General features: G+C 42.2%; 1 protein-coding gene across 3 annotated transcripts in view; it reads left to right on the forward strand.

Annotated features, from left to right (window-relative positions):
- MEMO1 (mediator of cell motility 1) overlaps positions 1-15,857 on the forward strand; it is a 44,784-nt gene extending 28,927 nt beyond the window's left edge. For all 3 annotated transcript variants that reach the window (XM_085889762.1, XM_085889763.1, XM_085889761.1), the window contains exons 3-9: positions 886-954; positions 9,292-9,404; positions 9,897-10,008; positions 11,185-11,327; positions 11,751-11,827; positions 14,571-14,675; positions 14,836-15,857. In XM_085889762.1, coding sequence (XP_085745888.1) covers positions 886-954; positions 9,292-9,404; positions 9,897-10,008; positions 11,185-11,327; positions 11,751-11,827; positions 14,571-14,675; positions 14,836-14,967 — 751 coding nt within the window. In that variant the 3' untranslated portion in view covers positions 14,968-15,857. The remainder of the gene's footprint in view (positions 1-885; positions 955-9,291; positions 9,405-9,896; positions 10,009-11,184; positions 11,328-11,750; positions 11,828-14,570; positions 14,676-14,835) is intronic.
- Positions 15,858-20,756: the final 4,899 nt, after the last annotated feature.

Below are 20,756 nucleotides of genomic sequence, written 5' to 3' on the forward strand. Positions count from 1 at the left end.
TCACGAGGTACGGCAGCCTTTTTTTTATTTTTTTGTTTTTTATTTTTATTTTTTACATCAAAACCTTCAAAAATCTTTCTTCTCCGAAACGACTGAACAGATCAAGGTGAAACTTTTACAGGTATGATCGCTCATCCATGAGGAACAAAAAGTTATTCACCTATGATGTCATAGGTCACTTGGTTTGGCAGCTTTGATTTTTTTTTTGAAGCATAAACCTTGAAAAATATTTTCCTCTAGAATGGCTTGACAGATTGAGGGGAACCTCCCCCACATGATCCCCAAGCCTGAGGGATACAAGGGTGTTCAGTGTTCATGAATATTTGAGAGGTCACATGGTCTGCCACCCATATTTGATTGAACGAAAATCTTTAAAAATAATTATTTCTCTTGAACCACTTCATCAGCTGACGTGAAATGCCACAGTTATGATCTAGTAGCATAAGGAATATACGTTTTAAATTTCAACCTGATCGTATGCATGGTCTGGCAACCAGAATTATTTAATATTTTTAATCTGGGTTCAGGGATTTAAATCAAACTTGGTACATGTATGTATCATGATGTAATAATGTGGGCGGAGGCATATCTGGCAACGTTGTGATGTCAAGGAGTGCCGTTCTAATTTATTTTAGCCTTTGTTATTAGTTTTTGTAAAAATAAACACGATTGTTTTATTAAATTGTAAAGAATAAAATAAAATCATATGCTGCTTGAGATAAGTGTCAATGTATTCATGCCATTTACTTCATGTTCTAATATTGTGATTGTCCTATTTTGATGATGGCCATGCTTGTTGCCAATATCTTTTTATTTCTTGTCAGAATTCTGTTAAAATAGAACTTTGGTTTTATGAATAACTCCTTCATTTTGTGCGTATTTCAGGCATGCCGGTTATACCTACTGTGGGACGTGTGCTGCTCATGCTTACAAGCAAGTGGATCCACTGCATACGTACGTTATTAGGGTTATGGTGCTTGCATTGCAAACCGCATAACTGGCATTTCTGTTTGTTCACTCAAAGCCTTTTTCATCAAGCTTGTTCTTCAATCAAAAAGTAAAAAAAAAAAAAACACCGCAGAGAGAAAGATGGTAATAACCAGATGCAGTGGTGTAATATTTGGAATGTCCTCACTGAATTTGGGAGGTCAGTGGTTGAAACCCCTGCTGAGTCATACCAAAGACTTTAAAAATGGTGTGTGCTGCTTCCTTGCTTGATGCTCAGCATTTGAAGGATGGAGCAACCATAGGTTGCTGGTAATAGCGCAGGCTTTGATGGACCTAATGGCCTCCTCCAGTGTTGAAGTTCCTTGTAAGGGAACTCGTATTATTATCATGCCGATCCTTTTTAAATATGTTCAGAATTCCTTCAGTTTAGGATATACTCAGACAACACAAAACACACAGAGACAAACAGACTTGCTCTCTCACAGTGCACTCAAAACAATACTTGTATCCTATTTGTCCATGTGCCAGACCAGATACCGGTACCACCTGAGGTGGCAAAACCTAACTACTTCTAATTCATTTAATTGGTCGGGTCAATATAAGAACCATCATCTGTAATAGCAACTTCAAATGAGCAGCTTCGTCATTTTTCTTGTCATTTTGTATTCTCACCTAGTATAGCATTATAACGTACAGCAAGTACACTACCGGTCAAAAGTTTTAGAACACCCCCATTTTTCCAGTTTTTCCTGAAATTTAAGCAGTTCAAGTTCAGTGAATAACCTGAAATGGTACAAAGCTAAGCGGTAAACTGCCAGAGGTTAAAAAAAGTTTAGGTTACCAAAAAATGAAAAATAATGTCAGTTTCAGAGTTGTTAAAAAGGCCCTTTTCAGGGAACAATTAATGGGTTTGCAACTGCAGCTGTTCTGCAGCAATGGAAGTAAATTAAGCCTTGAAAGTTGATGCAAACAATTCCTACAGCTATCCAAACTTTTGTTGATAAGTAACAAACCCTCTGTCTGTATAAAGCAGTGTTAGAACAGACTGTATTGCTCCACCCTCTGAAGCATTATTTGGACAATATTGCACTGCAGGAAGTAGTATATTGCTATCATAATGGTGAGAAAAAGACAATTAACAAAGGAAGACAGACAGACCATTATAACCCTTAAAAGTGTAGGTCTTTCCTTTAGAGAAATTTCAAAGCAAGCCAAGGTGTCAGTGAGTATAGTTTCCTACACCATCAAAAGGCACTTGGAAACTCTGACAGGAATAGGTCTGGCAAACCCAAAGCCACAACACAATCAGAAAGCAAGTTTCTGAGAGTCAACAGCTTGCGTGATAGGCGGCTCACAGGACAGCAGCTTCAAGCACAACTTAACACTAGTGGAAGTAAGGAAGTCTCAGTTTCAACTGTGAAGAGCAGACTTCCAGCTGCAGGTTTGACAGTTTGAGTGGCAGTAAGAAAGCCATTGCTAAGATGGCAAAATATGAAAATGAGGCTTGCCTGGGCCATGAAGCACTGCCAGTGGACTACTGAAAACTGGAAGAAGGTCTTTTGGACCGATGAATCAAAATTTGAAATCTTCGCTTCATCACGCAGGGTTTCTGTATGCCGTCGAGTAGGCGAAAGGATGGTTCCTCAGTGTGTGACACCAACTGTCAAACATAGAGGAGGAAGTGTGATGATCTGGGGCTCTTTTGCTGGATCCAGAGTCTGTGACTTGCACAGAGTGACTGGCACCCTGAAGCAAAAGGGCTACCACAGCATTTTGCAACGCCATGCAATACCCTCTGGTGTACGCATAGTTGGTCAGGGGTTCATCCTATAGCAAGATAACGACCTAAAACATACCTCCAGGTTATGTCAGAACTACCTTAGAAGAAAAGAACAAGACGTTCGGCTTCAAATCATGGAAATGCCAGCACAGTCTCCAGACTTAAACCCCATCGAGCTGGTTTGGGATGAACTGGACAGAAGGCTGAAAGTAAAGCAACCTCCAAGTGTAACACCTTTGTGGGAACTTCTGCAACAGTGTTGGGAAGAACTTTCCGAACAATATTTGATTTCTATAGCAGAAAGAATGCCACGAGTATGTTTGGCTGTTATATCTGCAAAAGGTGGCTACTTTGATGAGTCAAAAATTTAGATTCATTTTTATTCAACAAAACGATTCCATAATTTCTTTTTTTGTTGCAATTGTCAATTCCAATTGACAATTGCAATTGTCAAAATGCAATTGTTGCAATTGTTAATAATTGCAATTGTCAATTCATTATTAGCTCTGTGCTTCTTTTGTGTTGAGGTGGAAGTTTGAAGCGTGACTGACGTTATGAAAAATGGTCATCGAAAACATCCAGTCAACTTTGATTCAAAATTGTCCTCAAACTACTGGAAGTAGAAAATTGTTGCTTATACCATTACAAGACCATATCCCACTAAAATACACAGAATAAAAACAAAAAAAAGCTTGTTTATTTTTCCAGTAATGTACGTAAATATAGTGTGACTGACGTTACTGTGAATGACATTACGATTTGTCCACTTACAATTAACAGTCCACGAGCCAACACCTTGCATATCTATGCTGTCAGCTTGGCTCAGTAGGGTAAGATAAGGGTTCTAAATGGTATGGAGTTTTCATGTACCACAAATATTAATTGAATTGTCAACAATTATATTATTCTAAATGCTGATTCTTATCTCAATGACAACATACTTGTACACAAATCTATGTCAGTGTGTTTGAGTGGAACACATATTGATTGTGAATAACAATCATGCAGTTTGAATCAGATAAATTGTTCTTCGGATGTCATGATGCACACATAAAAAAAATGAAACATCTAATCTAGGATATGAACATGTATGCTGACTTCAGGACAAATTACATGGCATGCCACAATTGGTAAACAATTTGTAATTCAGCTAAACTACACATGAAGGCTGATTGTCAGAATTTTCTACTTTCTCCAAGTCCAGAGGTCCTTGGAGTCCAGGTGGCAGTTACCATCATAAGTAGAAAAGTCATTGTGGAAAATCGGGGAATTTGTATAATCCACGTCTGTTTGCAGGAATTGGTACCTCCAGCCGCTTCTTAATTGTGTCCTTGGTGTCGAAGATTTTGTCTTCCTTTGCAGGCCATTTCCAGTATCCACCTGACTTCACCATGACAGACACTTCGTAATTCTCTCCAATCTTTGATATGACCTCACCAGGAAACAGTTCATTGTCGTATTCTACGAGACACCAGTCCTTCACTTCTACATCAGGATCATCATTTTGGCCAGACTCTTCATCTGCAGCACTATCTGCATTTTTACTCATTGTGTAGGAGACTGCTCTGCCACCACTGATCTTCAGGTAGTGAGCTCCTGATATGGCTTGGATAGCAGGAGCGTTGCTGAACACATGGGCAAGATTCAGACTCATTTCTCTGAGTGATTTCACTTTCAGCCATTTCCAGCACCTTGACCTTTGATGCATCATCAGCTAAAGCAGCCTTGACAAATGATGAAGCATTTGTGACCAGGAATTTCCTTGCCTTTACACCAGTCCACACCTTTCTCTTCATGGATCCCCTGATCCCATCCACTGGCCCTTTACCATGTGAAGTGGCAAAGAAATTCCAGTGAATTTCAATGCCATGATATTGCTCTAGTGCATGCATTCCAGCAGCAACATAGCGGTTCTTGAACTAGGAAGCCGGTCCGTCAGACCAAAGAGACACAGTTGTCACTGTTGATGGCAGTTCATAAGAATCCTACTGATGTAGGCCACGAGTGATTTTGGCATGTGTCAAATTGTCTGATGCTATTACCATGGAGTGGAGTTCACCAGAGTGCCAAAGGGCAGCAGTGAACAGGGTCACTTGTTGTTTCCAGTGAGCACTCTGTATTTAGTCTTGGTATGAGCAGGAGTAATTCTCCGAGTCGTCCACCTGCAGCAGGGCCTTTGACTCATCATTGGGTGTTGACATAGCAGCCTCCCTCTCTTTAGTGTACCTAGCCGCTTGCTGGCGTTTAATGTAACAATGCTCCATAAATTGTGGAGTTCTGCTGCAGATGTATTCCCTTAACTCACTGACCAGTGCCTTCCTCGACTGCCTTGCATAGTTTGTCATTTTCATCATTCTTCCAGATGTACCAAGTGACTACGTCATCATCAGCAACATCATGATTTTCAAAGTAGATTGCAAAGCCTTTGCCATCTTTGCACTTAGAGCACTTATTCAGCCAGCATTGCTCCGTGGATTCAGCACACAGAAATTTCCCTGGAAGTTCATAGGTGTACAGTGGAAAGTCACGAGAAGTCTTATGTAGAGCATTTACATCAATGAAGTCTTTATGGTATCTGCACATGCATACATTGTGTGGCAGTTTGTTCAACAACAGCACATGCTTTGGTCTAAGCTCAGTAAATTTGCTTTTGCCAATCTTTGTTTCTGGGTACTCTTCACAGAAAAGAGCATAGGCTTCCTTCACAGAGGTGGTCAAATGCCTGGCTTGTTTTTCCTTTTCCCCAGCTTCATTTCTTACATTGACTACATCTTTTCTCCCTGGAGCTTGGCGGCTGATATCATCCCTCTCATAAAATTCAACAACCTTGTCGATGGTCTCCTTAGACAGAGGTTTATGTCCCACTGGCTGATTTGGACTGGAGCATGGTTCTTCATCATCTATGTCAAATGTCCTCCGGAGCAGTTCACGACAGACAGCTTTCTTACGGCGTGGTGTTGATGGCAATGCTGGCCACAGAGCCCGTCTAGCACAATAAATTGCTTTGCCTAAGGCCTGTGCACTCCCAAATGGCACTGTCAGTGCAGCTGGGCCCTTGTCTTTTGCCTCTTCTTTCCTCAATGCAAGCCACTTTGCTATGCGCTTCCTGGTTTATTCGCGACGGTGCTCCTGTATGAGATTTTGGTCACGGTTTGGGAGACTTAATTTTCACTCTTTTTTTTTTCTTGCACCTTCTCTTCATCTGGTACTGAACATTCTTCTTTTTATGTTCAGCATACTTTTCCCTGCTCTCGTTTAGTTTGGCACGACATTTGGCCTGATGTTCGGCAGCAGTCATGGGCATTTTCTCCTGAAGGACAGAATTATAAATATGACTAGGTTGTACACTAACATTAATACTGTATTTTACCACTCTAAAAGTGTTTAAATGAGCACAAGGTTTCCACAAAACTGGTATTTGAAAATTCCCTGACTTTTCCCTGACCAAATTGCAATTTTCACTGACCAAACAATTGAACAAGAATTACCAAAAATATTGATAACGGCCTCCCTTCACCCCGACAGCCGTTCTTTCCCACAATTTATTACATAAAAATGCATGTATTTAACTGAACACCAGAACAAGGTAATTTTACAAGAAAACAAAAAATTATATTGCAAATATTAATATTGACTGTTGAAAAATCACAATTCTTGGTGCCGACATTTCAGCTTATCATCAACATTTTTACACTTTTGACAAAATTTTTTTTCCCTGACCTGACTTTTCCCTGACCTTGAAAAAAAAAATTTCCCCTGACTTTTCCCTGACCTGTGGCAACAATGGAGCATGCAATTACAATAAAATAGTATTCATGTCAATTTTAGAACAAAGTTTTGGTTTCAGACAAGGTCACTCTACCCTGGATATGCTGCTTCTGCTCTCCCATCAATGGATGGAGGTCCTCAATGCCAGACAGGAAATCCGAGCCGTATCCCTGGACATATCACGTGCTTTTGACACAGTCTGGCACGCTGCACGACTCACCAAACTCTCTTCCCATGGTATTCAAGGCCATCTCCACTCATGGCTCGCAGACTTCCTCTCCTGTCACAGTCAACGTGTGGCCCGAAAGGGAGTTCTTTCATCCCCTCTTCCTGTGCAGGCTGGAGTTCCTCAAGGTAGCGTTCTGGGCCCTGTTCTTTTTCTGGTTTTCATCAATGATCTCTCCGACTCTCTGGAAAATCCTGTATTTCTCTTTGCCGACGACTCCACCCTCTGCCGTACCATCTGTCATCCCTCAGACCGGCAAGCAGCAGCTTCTTCGCTCACTGCAGATCTGGATAAAATCACAAACTGGTCCAACACGTGGAACATGTCTTTCAATCCAGACAAATCTCACACTCTCACTATGTCTCTTCGAAAGGACCGTTTAGAACCCCCCCCCCCCCCATCCACTTTCTCAACAATCTCTGGAAGAAGTCTTTTCTTTCAAGCTTCTGGGTCTCACTATCTGCCATGACCTTTCCTGGGAAAGTCACATTTCCAACCTCGCCTCAAAAGCCAGTCGCCGACTGGGAATCCTCCGTCGTGCAAAGTCCTTCCTCGGCCCTCTTGAGCTCCTGACCACTTACAAAGCTTTTGTCCGTAGCCTGATGGAGTACTGCTCTCCCCTCTGGGCTGGTGCTCCTGCCTCCCACCTTTCTCGGCTTCATGCTGTCGAAACCAGGGCATTTAAGATAATCGGCATCTCCTGCAATGAAGCTGAGTCTTTGGGCCTCTCACTCAATCACCGCAGGTTGGTCGGTGGTCTTTCTGTCTTCTACCGACTCCTCTCCAGCCTTGCCCCCCCTGCTCTCTCTGCGATTTGTCCCCACCACATTTCCACAGGGCGCTCAAGGTCCGCCAACAACCCCCTTCTGGTAAAACTACCAAAATCACGAATCGCTGCTCTTCTTCACTCTTTCATTCCTCTTTTTCCCCGCCTTTGGAATAAACTTCCTCACTCTATTCTTTCCCATTCTTCCCTCCAGGCTTTCAAAACAGCTGTTCACCACCACCTCTTATCTTCCCCCATCCAAATCCTCGATCTTTTCTACCCCCGATAATCCACCCAAGCCCACTTCCTTCGATTCCCCTGCTTTCCTTCCTGAAAGTCCCTGTAATGTCCATCTTCTCTTCGCCATGTTCCCCGTCCCATCCCCATCCCTCTCCCTTCCACAGTTCACCTTATGTGTCTGTTCCCCACTGTTTTGTCCCTTCCACTCCCGCCCCCTCTTGTCTCATGCCCCCTTGCTGTGAGTTGTGTGTTAGCTCTCATACGAGCCTCGACCAAGGTATACAAAAAAAAAGTAGACTCGTCTTACATCGTTCTTAAATCATTTGACATGGTAATCAGATGAATCAAATTTCTCACCATGTGACCATCTGCTTTTGTCTTTAAATTTATCTGTAAATCTACTTGTTTTGTTTCTCTCTTATCATTTCATGTCTATTTTCTAATACTACAATTCACAGGGAATTGTTTTGTATTACATTTCTTACCTGCTGAATTCAGATGCAGCTGATGTATGTCACTGAAAAACTTGGTAAAACCTTTCACACACCATGCAGAAAAACAATGCAGGAAATATAGGGGGTTGTGGGTAATATTTTGTGCTGCCATCTAATGTTGAAGGTGTAAATTAACTGTGTGACTGATATTACAAAATGTGACTGACGTTACAGATTTCGGCCCCTGCCCTGTCAGCTCAAATCGTTGAACTGGAGTTTTGTTTGCTATGAATGAGTTACTCATAACCTCCAGTAAGAGGATTGTGAAAGACACATCTCAATCATGAAGGAAGACTTCGCAGCAAAATAAATTATGTTTTTTGTGACTGACGTTACATGTGTGCCAGAGCTATCTTTGGAACCATGTGCTGAGAAAAGTAATAGGGACTTTTCCTTCAAAGTTGAAAGCTGTGTAAATTAATCCATTAATTGTAATCTAAGTTTAAAATGTCATACTGAAGGCCAGTCTGTGTCGTTTCCAAGGAGCTTTCAAATATAGCTGAAAAATTACCTCCGCCAGGCTGAAAAATTTACGTTTTGTATTTCAATGATCGGCCAGATCTGGAACTGAACCTTAACCAAAATCTAATCGGCTTGTTGTTCTCACCTAACCAACTCATCCACCTCGTTTTGTTATAACTCGTCCACAACTTTTTGAAATATTATGCTATATATCGTTTTTGGCCCTCTCTCAATGGTGACTAATCACTTGGAGTTCTAGGATCCGGATCTTCACCAAAATCTAATCAATATGTCCTTGTCACACACCCAACCTGTCCACCAAATTTTGTCCGAATCTGTCCAAAACGTTTTTGAGAGATCCTGCTCACACACAAATAAACAGACAGACCTTCGGTGGCAGAGGTAATGTTCTTCGTAATCATAATAAAATGGAAAAACCCTTCTGAGTTACAGTAAACACCCCACTGACACCGCGATCGGATGTTTGACACTGCAATGCAGTGGTTGATGAAAATAGAAGTTAAATTGTTGTTAAGTTGCATTGTTGATTGATTTTTATTATTATTATTTTTTTGGCTTCTCATCATTGCATGTTCTGTTTGTGCAGAAAGCATGTGTTCATCCTTGGACCTTCACATCATGTGCACCTAAACGGATGTGCTCTCTCTTCTGCAAGCATCTGCAAAACGCCCTTGTACGACCTCAACATAGACCAGCAGAGTAAGGGTGTTGTCCATGTGCATAAACATCCTCTTTAATCATTCCACTGCTTGGCATGAATGTGAGTAATGTTTCCATCCCCTTGATTGTGCTTTCACTCCCAAATCCTAAGGAAGATAATGTTTGGAGATTGACGCGTGCACAAGTACCGCTCAACAGCAAGGGATTGAAAGATTATAAGCTGTGAATGCAAGGCTTTCCTGGGAAATCAAAGCTTGCATCTAATCTAGAACGGAATAACATGGATTTTCCAATAACGTGTGGTGCAAGTACAGTATAAAGTTATAGTAATTTATTTTTGCCACTCTCTTACAGATGTAGAACTGCCCCGGTTGGCATGGGGAGGAATCGCACCCTTTAAGCTACTATTCCTGCTTTCATTGACATCTGTTGTTCCTTACTCTGTCAGTATACCCTGTGTAAGTTTACAGTTTTCATCAGTTTTATCAACGGAATGTGCATTTAACTAGCGACGCTATGGTTCTTGGGCAGTTTACGCAGAACTCTGGCAGACAGGCTTGTTTGAACGCATGAGCATCGAAGTGGACGAAGAAGAACACAGCATCGAGATGCACCTCCCTTTTGTGGCCAAAGTAATGGAGAGGTAAGTACAATCTCCAAGCGTAGCTTGCAGCCGAGTTTATGAATCAGGTTGATCACCTCTGTTTAAGTATCCCCACTGTTTAAAAAAATAACGGGGGGGATATTGTAATCAGCTCCGTTTGTCCATCCCTCTGGCTTTCTGTCTGTTCGTCCATCATGCTATCTCCTCAAACGGTTGTGCAGAAATTCATCAAACTTGGTAGTTATGATCACCAATGGCAAGAAGGTCAAGAACAGTATCATTTTTAGCCCCACACCCTCAGGCCCTGGGGTGTGGTCAAAAGATCAAATACCAAAAAAATGCAATTACGGGCACATTTGCAAAAAGTTTTTGATGAAACTTTGAATATGCATTCAGCATTGGGGGATGCATGAAATGTGGAACGGTATTTTGGATTTGACCCCCGGTTCATGCCCCAGGTGGGGACTTCGGGTCACACCTCAAAAGAAGATTTTTTTTGTTTTTTTTTTCACTCAAAACTTGATATTGGGGGGCATGAACCTCTGCCACTGCAGGTGAATGAGGATATGTTTTCACCCCTTTCTGTGTGTTTGTCTGCCTGGTTGTGTGCAGGATATCTCAAAAAGTTGTCGACAGGTTGGGTGTGTTACAAGGACGAACTGATTAGATTTTGGTGAAGATCCGAATCCAAATGCGAGAATTTCCTTATTGATTCTTCACCATTGAGAGACATGGCCAAAAATGATATGTAGCACGATATCTCAAAAGGTTGTGGACGAATTCGGACGAAACTTGGTGGACATGTTGGGTGTGTGACAAGGAAGAATTGATTCAGTTTTGGTGAAGATCCGGATCCACATCCGGATTCGAGAATTATTTAATTTTTTTAAGTGATTCTTCACCATTGAGAGATTAGGGCCAAAAACGATATTTTGCATGATATTTGAAAAACGTATTGGGCCAGATGTTCTTTTTTTTGGCATTGCGTGGTGGAGTTGTGCGCTCTTCCGAGTGCCCTTCTAGTTCCTTCTGAAATGAGCATTTCGGGTGCATCATGATGTCAGTGACCAGATTCAGCTTTTTCAGGCTACATCATGAAGTAGATGCCTGGTTAATATGATGCATTGTTGTAAAAAGCATATAATCAACTCTTATCCAAGCTACACAAGTTCATCGTATGGTCAAATGTAACTTTCAGCATTTCTCCTTTTGCAGCCGTCGAGACGATTTCACAATTGTGCCCATCCTTGTCGGGTCTTTAAATGACTCCAGGGAAAAAGAATATGGCAAGTTATTTAGCAAGTACCTCAATGATCCAAGCAATCTGTTCGTCATCTCTTCAGACTTCTGTCACTGGGGTACGTGTTCCTCTTTTGTTTTTTTAATCTTTGAAATGGGCATGGCGATGGCAGAGCGGAGACTGCAATTGGACTGGTACTGAATGTTGTTGCTTCAAATACAGCCTGGAGCTGCAGTATTGAGGATTTTGATTCAAAGCATCTGGAAACAGATTTTGTCTCCATTAGTTTGTCAGTTTAAAGGAAAGCCAGCTGGTTTGCAATTGCTCTTCAGGAGTGGCATGTTTTTCCTACATTGGTTATGAACCACCTTTCACTTGCAGTCAATTTTTAAATTCCCTCAGGGCAACTTGCCTCGTATACTAAAACAATACTTATGAGAAAGGGTAGCGCTGCTCAAGTCCCCTCTGACCGAACACGCATTAAATTGTCACACCCATGACGGTCCGAACTCCGATAAGGGAGCTTTGCCTTCTGCCTCAGGACACCGCTTCCGGTACACGTACTACGATGAAACGCACGGAGAAATCTACAACTCTGTCAAGCATCTCGACAGGATGGTAAATAAATTGCGTCGTTTTGGTGCCATCTCGTTATTGTTTGCTTGCGTTAGCATTATGAGAGCAATGTTTGTTTCCATCCTCACAACAATTTCTTTCTTTTTTTGTGTTCTTTCACAAGGACTGAGTTGTTTAAATTGTGATTTTAACAAGGGCTGTGGATTCTGTTGTTTTTACCTTGCAATTGATTGAATTGCTTTGTAACAGTCATGGGTCTTCAAGACCGTCGCACCACTAGACGGGTAGGAGATGAGAAGCCTCCACGTCCGCCTGGATAATTTGGGCGCTAATCGGCATCTCAGACACATGAACTTGAGAAATTAGCCTGACAGAAGTGTCCGAGCAAGCCGACACTGAAAATTAGTTTCTTTGGAGGCTTAATACGCGGACCCGAAGCAGACTAACTTAATGGATTAATTCACTGATTCTCCATACGCTGTGGAGTCTCTGGACGATGACCACAAGAGTTCTCATTGACAAATGGAGGATTAACGGGGTGGGGAAGAAGTGGGCACGGCCACTCATGCAGCCCAACAAAATGTATCAAATGAAACTAAAATCAATGCCGACGGAACTTAAATACTTCAGGTCTTAATACATCCACTCGAAGCGATGAGATGGACAGAGAGAGAGGGAAGTGCTCGCCATGCACTGGGGGCGAGAGGAAGTCTTTGTGCAGCGAGTCAGTCCTTCCTGCATCCTGCAGTTCTGTGAGGCTTGTCTTTGCCACGAGTCAACACCAGTGCGAGAAGCGACAGGGCAATGTGGAGCAGCAAGAAGCATAAGGAGGCAGATTGTGGGACAGCCAGTGCGGTTGAGCTGAAGTGAGCCTTTTCCAGCTGGAGCCTTTAATCTTCAGGAAGAGAACCCCTAACCCAACTCACGCTTGGCCTTTTGGACCGTTTAGTGGTTCATGATTATGGAAACTCCCACAGAGCTATGTGACCTCTTCCCCCCACCACCACCCCTTATTAGGCCGCGTGGCCTCACATGTCTATCTCCCACTCGAGCCATGGACTTGTTTGCCTTTCTGACACTTGAGCCATATGGTCTTGTATGTACATTTCCCATTTGGGCGATGTGGACTTTTGGGTGCTTTAGGATGGCAGTTTACAGATAAAGATGTATCATATTGGGGAATGTTGCAGAATGTAAGGAAAGGGTGAATTGGGGGGAAGACGTGGCTTTGACAACAACACTTTGGCAGGGAAGACGAGAGCTTTTTAAACACTTAACTCGACACCACGTCTCTTATTTCTGAAATTGCATCATACTTATGTTAACTCGTACTATGAAATGACTTTTCTAATTTATCCCCCATTTACCCCTTAAACCAGATCCATAACAGTATGATATATGGGTAGAGTGAGAGTTTAGGGGTGCATAGTGGGTTTTGTGGAATATTACCAGGCATGGCAAAGAAACGTTTTTTCTTCTTCTTTTGTGTTTTTTTAAGGAACATCATGAAAAAGAAGGGAGATTATTAAAGCGTGACAGACCAATGGTCTTTACCCGTGACTGATGTAATTTTGGTTGACGTGAACCAGCATGGCCACTGTCTTGAAACGGCTGAATGAGACATGCAGACGTTGTCATCTGACTTGTGATACCAAAGACGGTTACACAGTGAAGTCGTGGTACTCCTACTATTGAAGGGCTGACAGGATGGCCTTGAGGTATGCACACTCTCCTCTAAGCTGCTTACCCTGAGTTTGAATCCCGAACCAGATATAAACTGCCGTCCCGGTGTTTCACAGGTAGGGCGATTCATCAGTGCATGTGCCGTCCCTCGGATGGACGTTAAACAGGTGTCGCATCTGCCAGCATTTTTTGGTGGACGTTAAAGATCCTATGGTGTCCTTCGTGAAGAGGAGGTGAGCTATCACTGGCACCATGGCCAAATTCCTGCTCGAACCAGCAGAGGGCATTACATCAGCGGCCGAGTTGTACCCTCGGTGGATGATGCTACCCCGCAGCCTTATGCTACATACAAACGAAGTCCTTATTGAGCACAAACCTTTTCTTCGGTTTATTTTACCACAGCCATGACTTAATCCGGGCACTGTTTGGTTGTCGGCACTGCAGGGGGCTGGGTGGAAACTCACGAGGGGAGGGGAGGCATTGTTTTCTAATGGAATAAATATTTATTAACCTGCTTATTCTGACTCATTCCATCAGTCCTTACACCTTTGATGGTCAACCAATTTAATGCTCATTATTTCTGGCTTATTCATCATTTGTCGAAGGAAAGCGAACCATGTTGACCAGTCGCAGCCGCATCTGGTGAACATTAATTGACTCGGCCAAGCTCAATGGGTTAGCCATAATTACTGCTATTATTCAGAAAGGCAATGTGTGCATGATATATCTTTGGGGTTGGTGATTGTAAGAGACTATGCACAATGAATAACTAGTCTTGCTGGTGAAGGCTCGAGTCGATCTGTGTCTGCAGAAAAGTAGAACAATGGATGAAATCTCCAGGACTTTTGAGGTATGTTCACCGCTGTGGAAAACCGAGGAGAAAATGACGTTTTGGGTGTTAACCTTTCGTCAGAGCAGAAGAGAGTTAACCACCAAGAGCGCGCTTTGGATATTGACTCTCTTTTGCGCTGACGACGAGTTAACGCCTGAAACGTCGGCTTCTCCTTGCTTCTCACGGCGGTTAGCATACCTCAATCAACATCCTATTAGATTTAATCCGTGCATGATATGACTGCTTTAAAATGATGGGTTTTTTTTGTAGGGCATGGATCTCATTGAGCAACTTGACCCTGTGGCCTTCAGCAACTACTTGAAAAAGTATCGCAACACGATATGTGGCCGACACCCCATTGGCGTCCTGCTAAATGTAAGTTGTTCGTGTTGGAAGTTGTCGTGGTGAACGAAAGGTGTGCTACCTTGTGGTGTGCATCCCTCGATTGCAGTGCCAAAATAGATTCCATGGGGTAACGATCATTATTATTTCATTTTTGCTTAAAGTTCATCTGATGTTTCTGACCCACTCCCAGGCTGCTACCGAACTGAAGAATATGGGTGTGGGCATGTCCTTCACCTTTCTGAACTACGCACAATCGAGTCATTGCCGAAAGCTGCAGGACAGCTCGGTTAGTTACGCTGCTGGTGCGCTGCTGGTCCCATAAATCACGGCTGGACACTCACCAGCTGCTGCACACTGCGTGTGAACATGTTTACTGTGGTCTTGCCGGCGAGCAAGCGTGCAAACAGGGGGCCTTAGCCTAAAGCTTTTTTCCTTTTTCTTCTTCTTTTCTCCCTCTCATTCAGTCCATTTTGATGGAATTGCTTTGTCGGTAGTGTTAATCCAAAGTATTGTAATTGCATACCTTCATTGCTGGCAAGGTCTGGATTAATTTCTCACCTTGGTGACACCATTCAGAAATATTTGTATGATGTATTTATTAATGATTGGGCACCCAGCATATCAAAAAAAAAAAAAAATCCGTATCAACTTCTGCACAGGAAAAAAGTAACTGCTTATTCGACTCCTTGTGCCGTTCGCGGCATTTTAAGTGAGTTTCAAACACCGTTACACCCAGGAGTCCCTGGTGTCGACCTGCAGTACAGGTGGAAGGGAAACGGAGGGCTGCTCTACGCTCGTACATGGAAGGTGAGGGGTTGGGTGAAGGGGAGGTATTGTGTGCACGGAGTGGTTGGGAGGGCGACCCATGCAGAACGCTAGAACACACGTTTGCCACTTTTGTTGTTTAAAAACTTGACGTGCTCGATAATCATCATTCGTTTTCAACGCCAGTCTTTAACATGCGGCAAAAATGGAGGGATGTTATCGAGGTCATTGGTATTATTTTATCTTCTAACTTCTTTGTTTCATGGCCACTTTAAAAAATAAAAATACAAATCAGTCACAGGTTCTGAAGCCATTGCCGAATTGGCAATCAAACTTGATGGGGCATTTTGTTGTGCTTGCATTTTATCGACATTACAATAAAGTTATTGTAATTATTGTCTCTCTCCACTGACTTGCATTAAAAAAGTACGCAAGAGCACTTGGAAAGTTTTCCTTGGAATGGTCTTTTGTGCAAAGTGTGCTGTTACTTTTTCATAAGAAAACGTATTTTATTCAACATGCAGAAAGCTAAATTATTGGAACTCCGTGTTCAGGGACATATTTTAAGTTGAACGTGTACCGACGTGATTCCTCGGTGCGATTAACACACTTGCATGACAACCACCAGTGAAATGAACCTGCACTGGTGTGAATCCCAGGCAAATCTCAAACTCATTGACATTCTGACTGACAGTCTCCCTGTGGTCTTCGGCCCTGTCTTCGATCTCATCTGGGTTGAGTCTGATGGTTCTGGACTCCTTCTTTATTGTACATTTAAGGTTTCCTCTTGGGAGCTTTTGGAATTTGATCATCAGACTTTCTCAATACTTGCCCAAGGTATATCCATCACCATCTCGTGATGATTGTATTGATGTCTTCAGCACCTGATCTTTCCATTACGACATCGTTGGTAATAATGTTTGACCACTTGATGTTGAGCACACGACGAAGGCCTCTGCATTGAAAACTTTTAAATTTATTTTCAATACTTTTATTTGTTCTCCAAGTTTCTGATCGGTACAAGAGGACACTTATGACATTGCTGTTGAATATGTTAAACTTTGTGTTCATCCTCTGGCTCTTGCTTTTCCATACGGACGCAAGTCTGGACAGCACCGCTGGCTTTTCCAATTGTCTTGATTTCAATAAAACTATCTCCATTTTGGTTCATCGTGCTGCCTAAGTATATAAACTTCACCTTTTTTACGTTGTCACCAAGCCTGGTGTTGGCTTAACAGTTAAAGTGGCTGATTTAAGATCCTGGATTTTGAGTTTGCGCCCTGTCGTGTCGTTAAATAACACCAGGTGGGTTGACTCAGCTTATCATCCTTCCGAGGTTGGCAAAATGAGTAACAGCTTACTGGAAACGGGGCACTGCATCAGTGGCACAGCCACGCTCCCAGACATGATGCAACCAGCAGCCACAGGCTGTTTTTGAAATAATACGGGTTGTCACCTTTAGTGTTTTTTTTGTTTGTTTTTTTTTTAATTCGGTGTCAAAGCAATTAATCTTCATGACCTCCATGTTTGACTTATCCACCATCAAATCAACCTTTCTTGCTGTTTTCCCAGGTCGTCTGTCTTTGCTTGCAGCTCAGGCACTGATGTATTCAGCAACCAAATATCATCTGCAAAATCTAAATCACCCAGATTTCTCTGACCATTAAATTCCTTTCTTGCATGCTCCTGTTTGTTTCAATTACAAAATGTATAACTATTCCAAATACCAGAAGGGACAAGATACAACCTTGCTGCCTCACACCAATAGAAACAGCGAAGAAGTCTGACAAGTCATTGTCTAACCTTACGGCTCACTTGGCATCTGTATCGAGTGATATAAGATGCTAATGATCTTGAGCGAGAGATCATCAATGTTGATGTTCCACAGCAAGGCCCCATCAACATTATCGAAGGCCTTTTGGAAATCAATGAAGTTCAAAATTATTTCAGCCTGCCATTCATTCGCCTATTCTATGATGTTTCAGGAGTGCAAATATTTGATCGATGCATGAATCTGCCAGGGTGACATCCAGCTTGTTCTTCTCTGAGTTGATCAACTGCCATCCTGATTCTTTGAAAGGTAATGGAACAAAACACTTTACCAGGCACTGACAGGAGTGTTATACCTCACCAGTTGTTGCATTCAGTGAGGTTTCTCTTTTTTTGGTAATTTGATGACCACCCCCTACCCCCTCCCCAATTTCTCAAGTGTATTCTCGATTTCTAGTTCGGAGCTGCATACGTTATTCCAGGTTTTTGTTAACACTAGCCTTCGACGTTGCCATTGTTATTTGATCTTCTCCGACACCTTTATTTTTTTTTTTTTAGTTTTTCAATAGTATCTGTGACCTCCAGTCTTATCTCGTCCACGTTAACGTCATTAAGTTACGTCGATATTCAGCTGGTTTGGGTATCTCAGAAAATGCTCTGCCCATTGATCTCCCTCGTCATTGGGAGTTGTCAAATTGTTTCCATTTTTGTCCATTATCCAACATGCAGAAAGCTAAATTATTACATCTCCATTCACTGTGTTGTAAATTCCAGTGTTTTTATCCTTACGTAGCCAAAGGCTGGAGACATATTTTGGGTTTGTCCATCTGTCTGTTATCAGTTTTTTTTGGTTACCACGATAACTTCTGAACCATTTTAACCAAACTTAGCAAGACTGGACTGTAATACAAAAAGAAACTGATTAGATTTTGGTTTCAATGGGTCAAAGTTCAAATGTTCTCATTGAAAATCATTTGGCACACCATAACTCGAGTTTGAGGCATCTGATTTTCTCTCTCTCTCTCTCTCTCTCTCTCTCTCTCTCTCTCTCTCTCTCTCTCTCTCTCTCTCTCTCTCTCTCTCTCTCTCTCTCTCTCGCCCTCTCGCCCTCTCGCCCTCTCGCCCTCTCGCCCTCTCGCCCTCTCGCCCTCTCGCCCTCTCGCCCTCTCGCCCTCTCGCCCTCTCGCCCTCTCGCCCTCTCAGATCAAACGTAACACTGGATTTACAAATACGTATCATGGCTGGAGACATATTCACACATTTGAGTCAAATTATATTATCTAGTTTAAGTTGATTTAAAAACACACCTCATTCACTTTGTGTCAGGTCACATGGAACATTGCAGTTTTTATAACTCTATAAACCGTTTAACTCACCGTGAGATTAAAAAAGAAAATTTGTTTATCGTGCATACCGATCACTGAAATGGTACAACGTAATAAAATGTTTTTTAGTCTCGCTCCAAAAAGGATGTGAGACTGTTTTGTGTGTGTGTGTGTTTCATTGTTATCTCCATGATTTGGGTTTCAGAAGGTGGAACAGTCCTCCCAGTGTATCCACCTTTGTTTTGGTGAAGGATCGTGATTCATGGCTTAGTTGTGAAATTTTCTTGTTCTCAGAGTTGTGTTCCAAGGATTCTTTTCACGATCGTCACTGAGCCCTGGACAGCCTCCAACTGCAGTTTGTTTGTGGCAATGTTCCCAGGGATGGTTTGTCGGATCTTTGTAAGGTTCGTTTTTTATCATTCCCGTTGCTCCAATTATGCCTGGTACAATTTTTGTGCTCTTCAACTTCTAGGATCTTTTCACATCATTCTTGAGCTTGAGGTCTTCATATTTGGTCATTTGCTTGATTTCTGCATTGTTTAGGCCAAAAAGTTTGGGTACTGAAACCTCAATTAACAAATGCCTTGTGTGTCTGTGTCTGTGTCTGTGTCTGTATATTTTCACTTTAAAAATGTTTTTCTTTGCAACCATTTGTCCAATCGATACAAAACTTTAAGCAAAGGAGGGACTCTCCATTGAGAATATTTTGTTGCTAAAACTGATCATGGGTCATGTCGTATGGCAACCATATTGGATTGAAGAAAAAAAAATTGGACATTTTCTCTGAAACCGCTCAACGAATAAAATTGAAACTTGGCATATGTCATCAACTCCCCATGGGGATATATAGGGTGATTACGATGATTTCATCAGTGAAGTGTTCCAGCCATAATTGGTTATCTTTTTAAGGGTGGATGTTGACTTATCAAATGGAACAAATTCACAGTGGTCCACTGATCCACTTCAAATGAAAAAGAGAAAACTGTTGACTATGTCACTTTCTTTTTCCAGTCTCTAACTTTGTGACTAAGTCTGAGTCACTGCCTTAAGTCCATCATCCTTTGTGCTGATTAGCAAAGAACATGCCCTTACGGACGGGTGGATTCTCCCACATGTATCATGTAAACGGCAGATTTTATTCTGACTTGTAAGAGTGGTTTCCCCCAGGAGGTGCTATATGATATTTCCATACAGAGAATTTGGGTCCTCTCCCCTCCCCCCCACCCCCACCACTCTGAATCCTGGGAGCTATGTTTTTTTTTTTCTTTCTAAGATCAAGACTCATATGGAAGAGTGGCATGATGAAGGATAGGAAAAAAAAAAAGGAACTCTCACTCGAGCCACATTTAAACTCAATAACCAGCTGAACAGAAAAGAGGACGGGAGGGAGGTCAGGAAGCACAGTAACTTGCAAGTAAGAGGGTTGGATTGGGTAGGATTCATGAGGGTATAAAAGATCACAGATAGGCATGGCAGGTGATCGCTTGCATGAAGTCCTGAAGGGAAGAATGGGATTGAATAAGCAGTTCCACAAACAGCGGAAGTGAGGAACAAAAAAGTGGAACTGAAGAGTTAGCTTGTATTTTGGTAGTTGACTGATTTATTACAGCTTGCATCCTCGTGTCACACACACACACGTTCGACGATGCATAAAATTTTATTACCCTTGCAAATAAAATATGGCAAATAACACTGCATGAACATTGAAGGTTTTTTTTCTTTCTAATTATAGTCACTATTGGATCAGGAAAATTTCAGGAATCCAAAGTTTCTTGTTGAAAGCAATGCAGGACCTTGTATTTCTTCATCCACATGAACATCGACATCTACAAGAAGAGTCTAGTCACAGATTTCCTGTTCTACTTCCAGGGAATCTCACACCATGGTGTTTGTGAGCGGTTGCAATACAGCTGAATACTGTAGTGTTCAGTGCAGGGGGCTGAGTGGATGTATAGTTTTTGCTGTTTTCAACAGGCAAAATCTGACCGTGGAAACACCGGTTTCTCGATCACGGATGAACTGTACCCTTCGATGCTCTCCGATTCGTTTTTGGTCACGGTAACGTGATGGATCATGTATATGATGGAACGTTTCATAGCCGGTAGTGATCCCATCAGGACAAAAAAAACTTTCAATCCAGACTCCTGTAACATTAATCATCTTTTCAACTCATTCCATCCATATTTCTCTCCCCTTACTCGTTCAGTGAGTACGTCATGAGTAAATAAAACTTGGATGACATCGAGGCTGG

This window comes from Eptatretus burgeri, chromosome 7 (assembly GCF_056783735.1).
Source record: "Eptatretus burgeri isolate ZD-2024b chromosome 7, Ebu_testis_v1, whole genome shotgun sequence".
Taxonomy (NCBI): domain Eukaryota; kingdom Metazoa; phylum Chordata; class Myxini; order Myxiniformes; family Myxinidae; genus Eptatretus; species Eptatretus burgeri.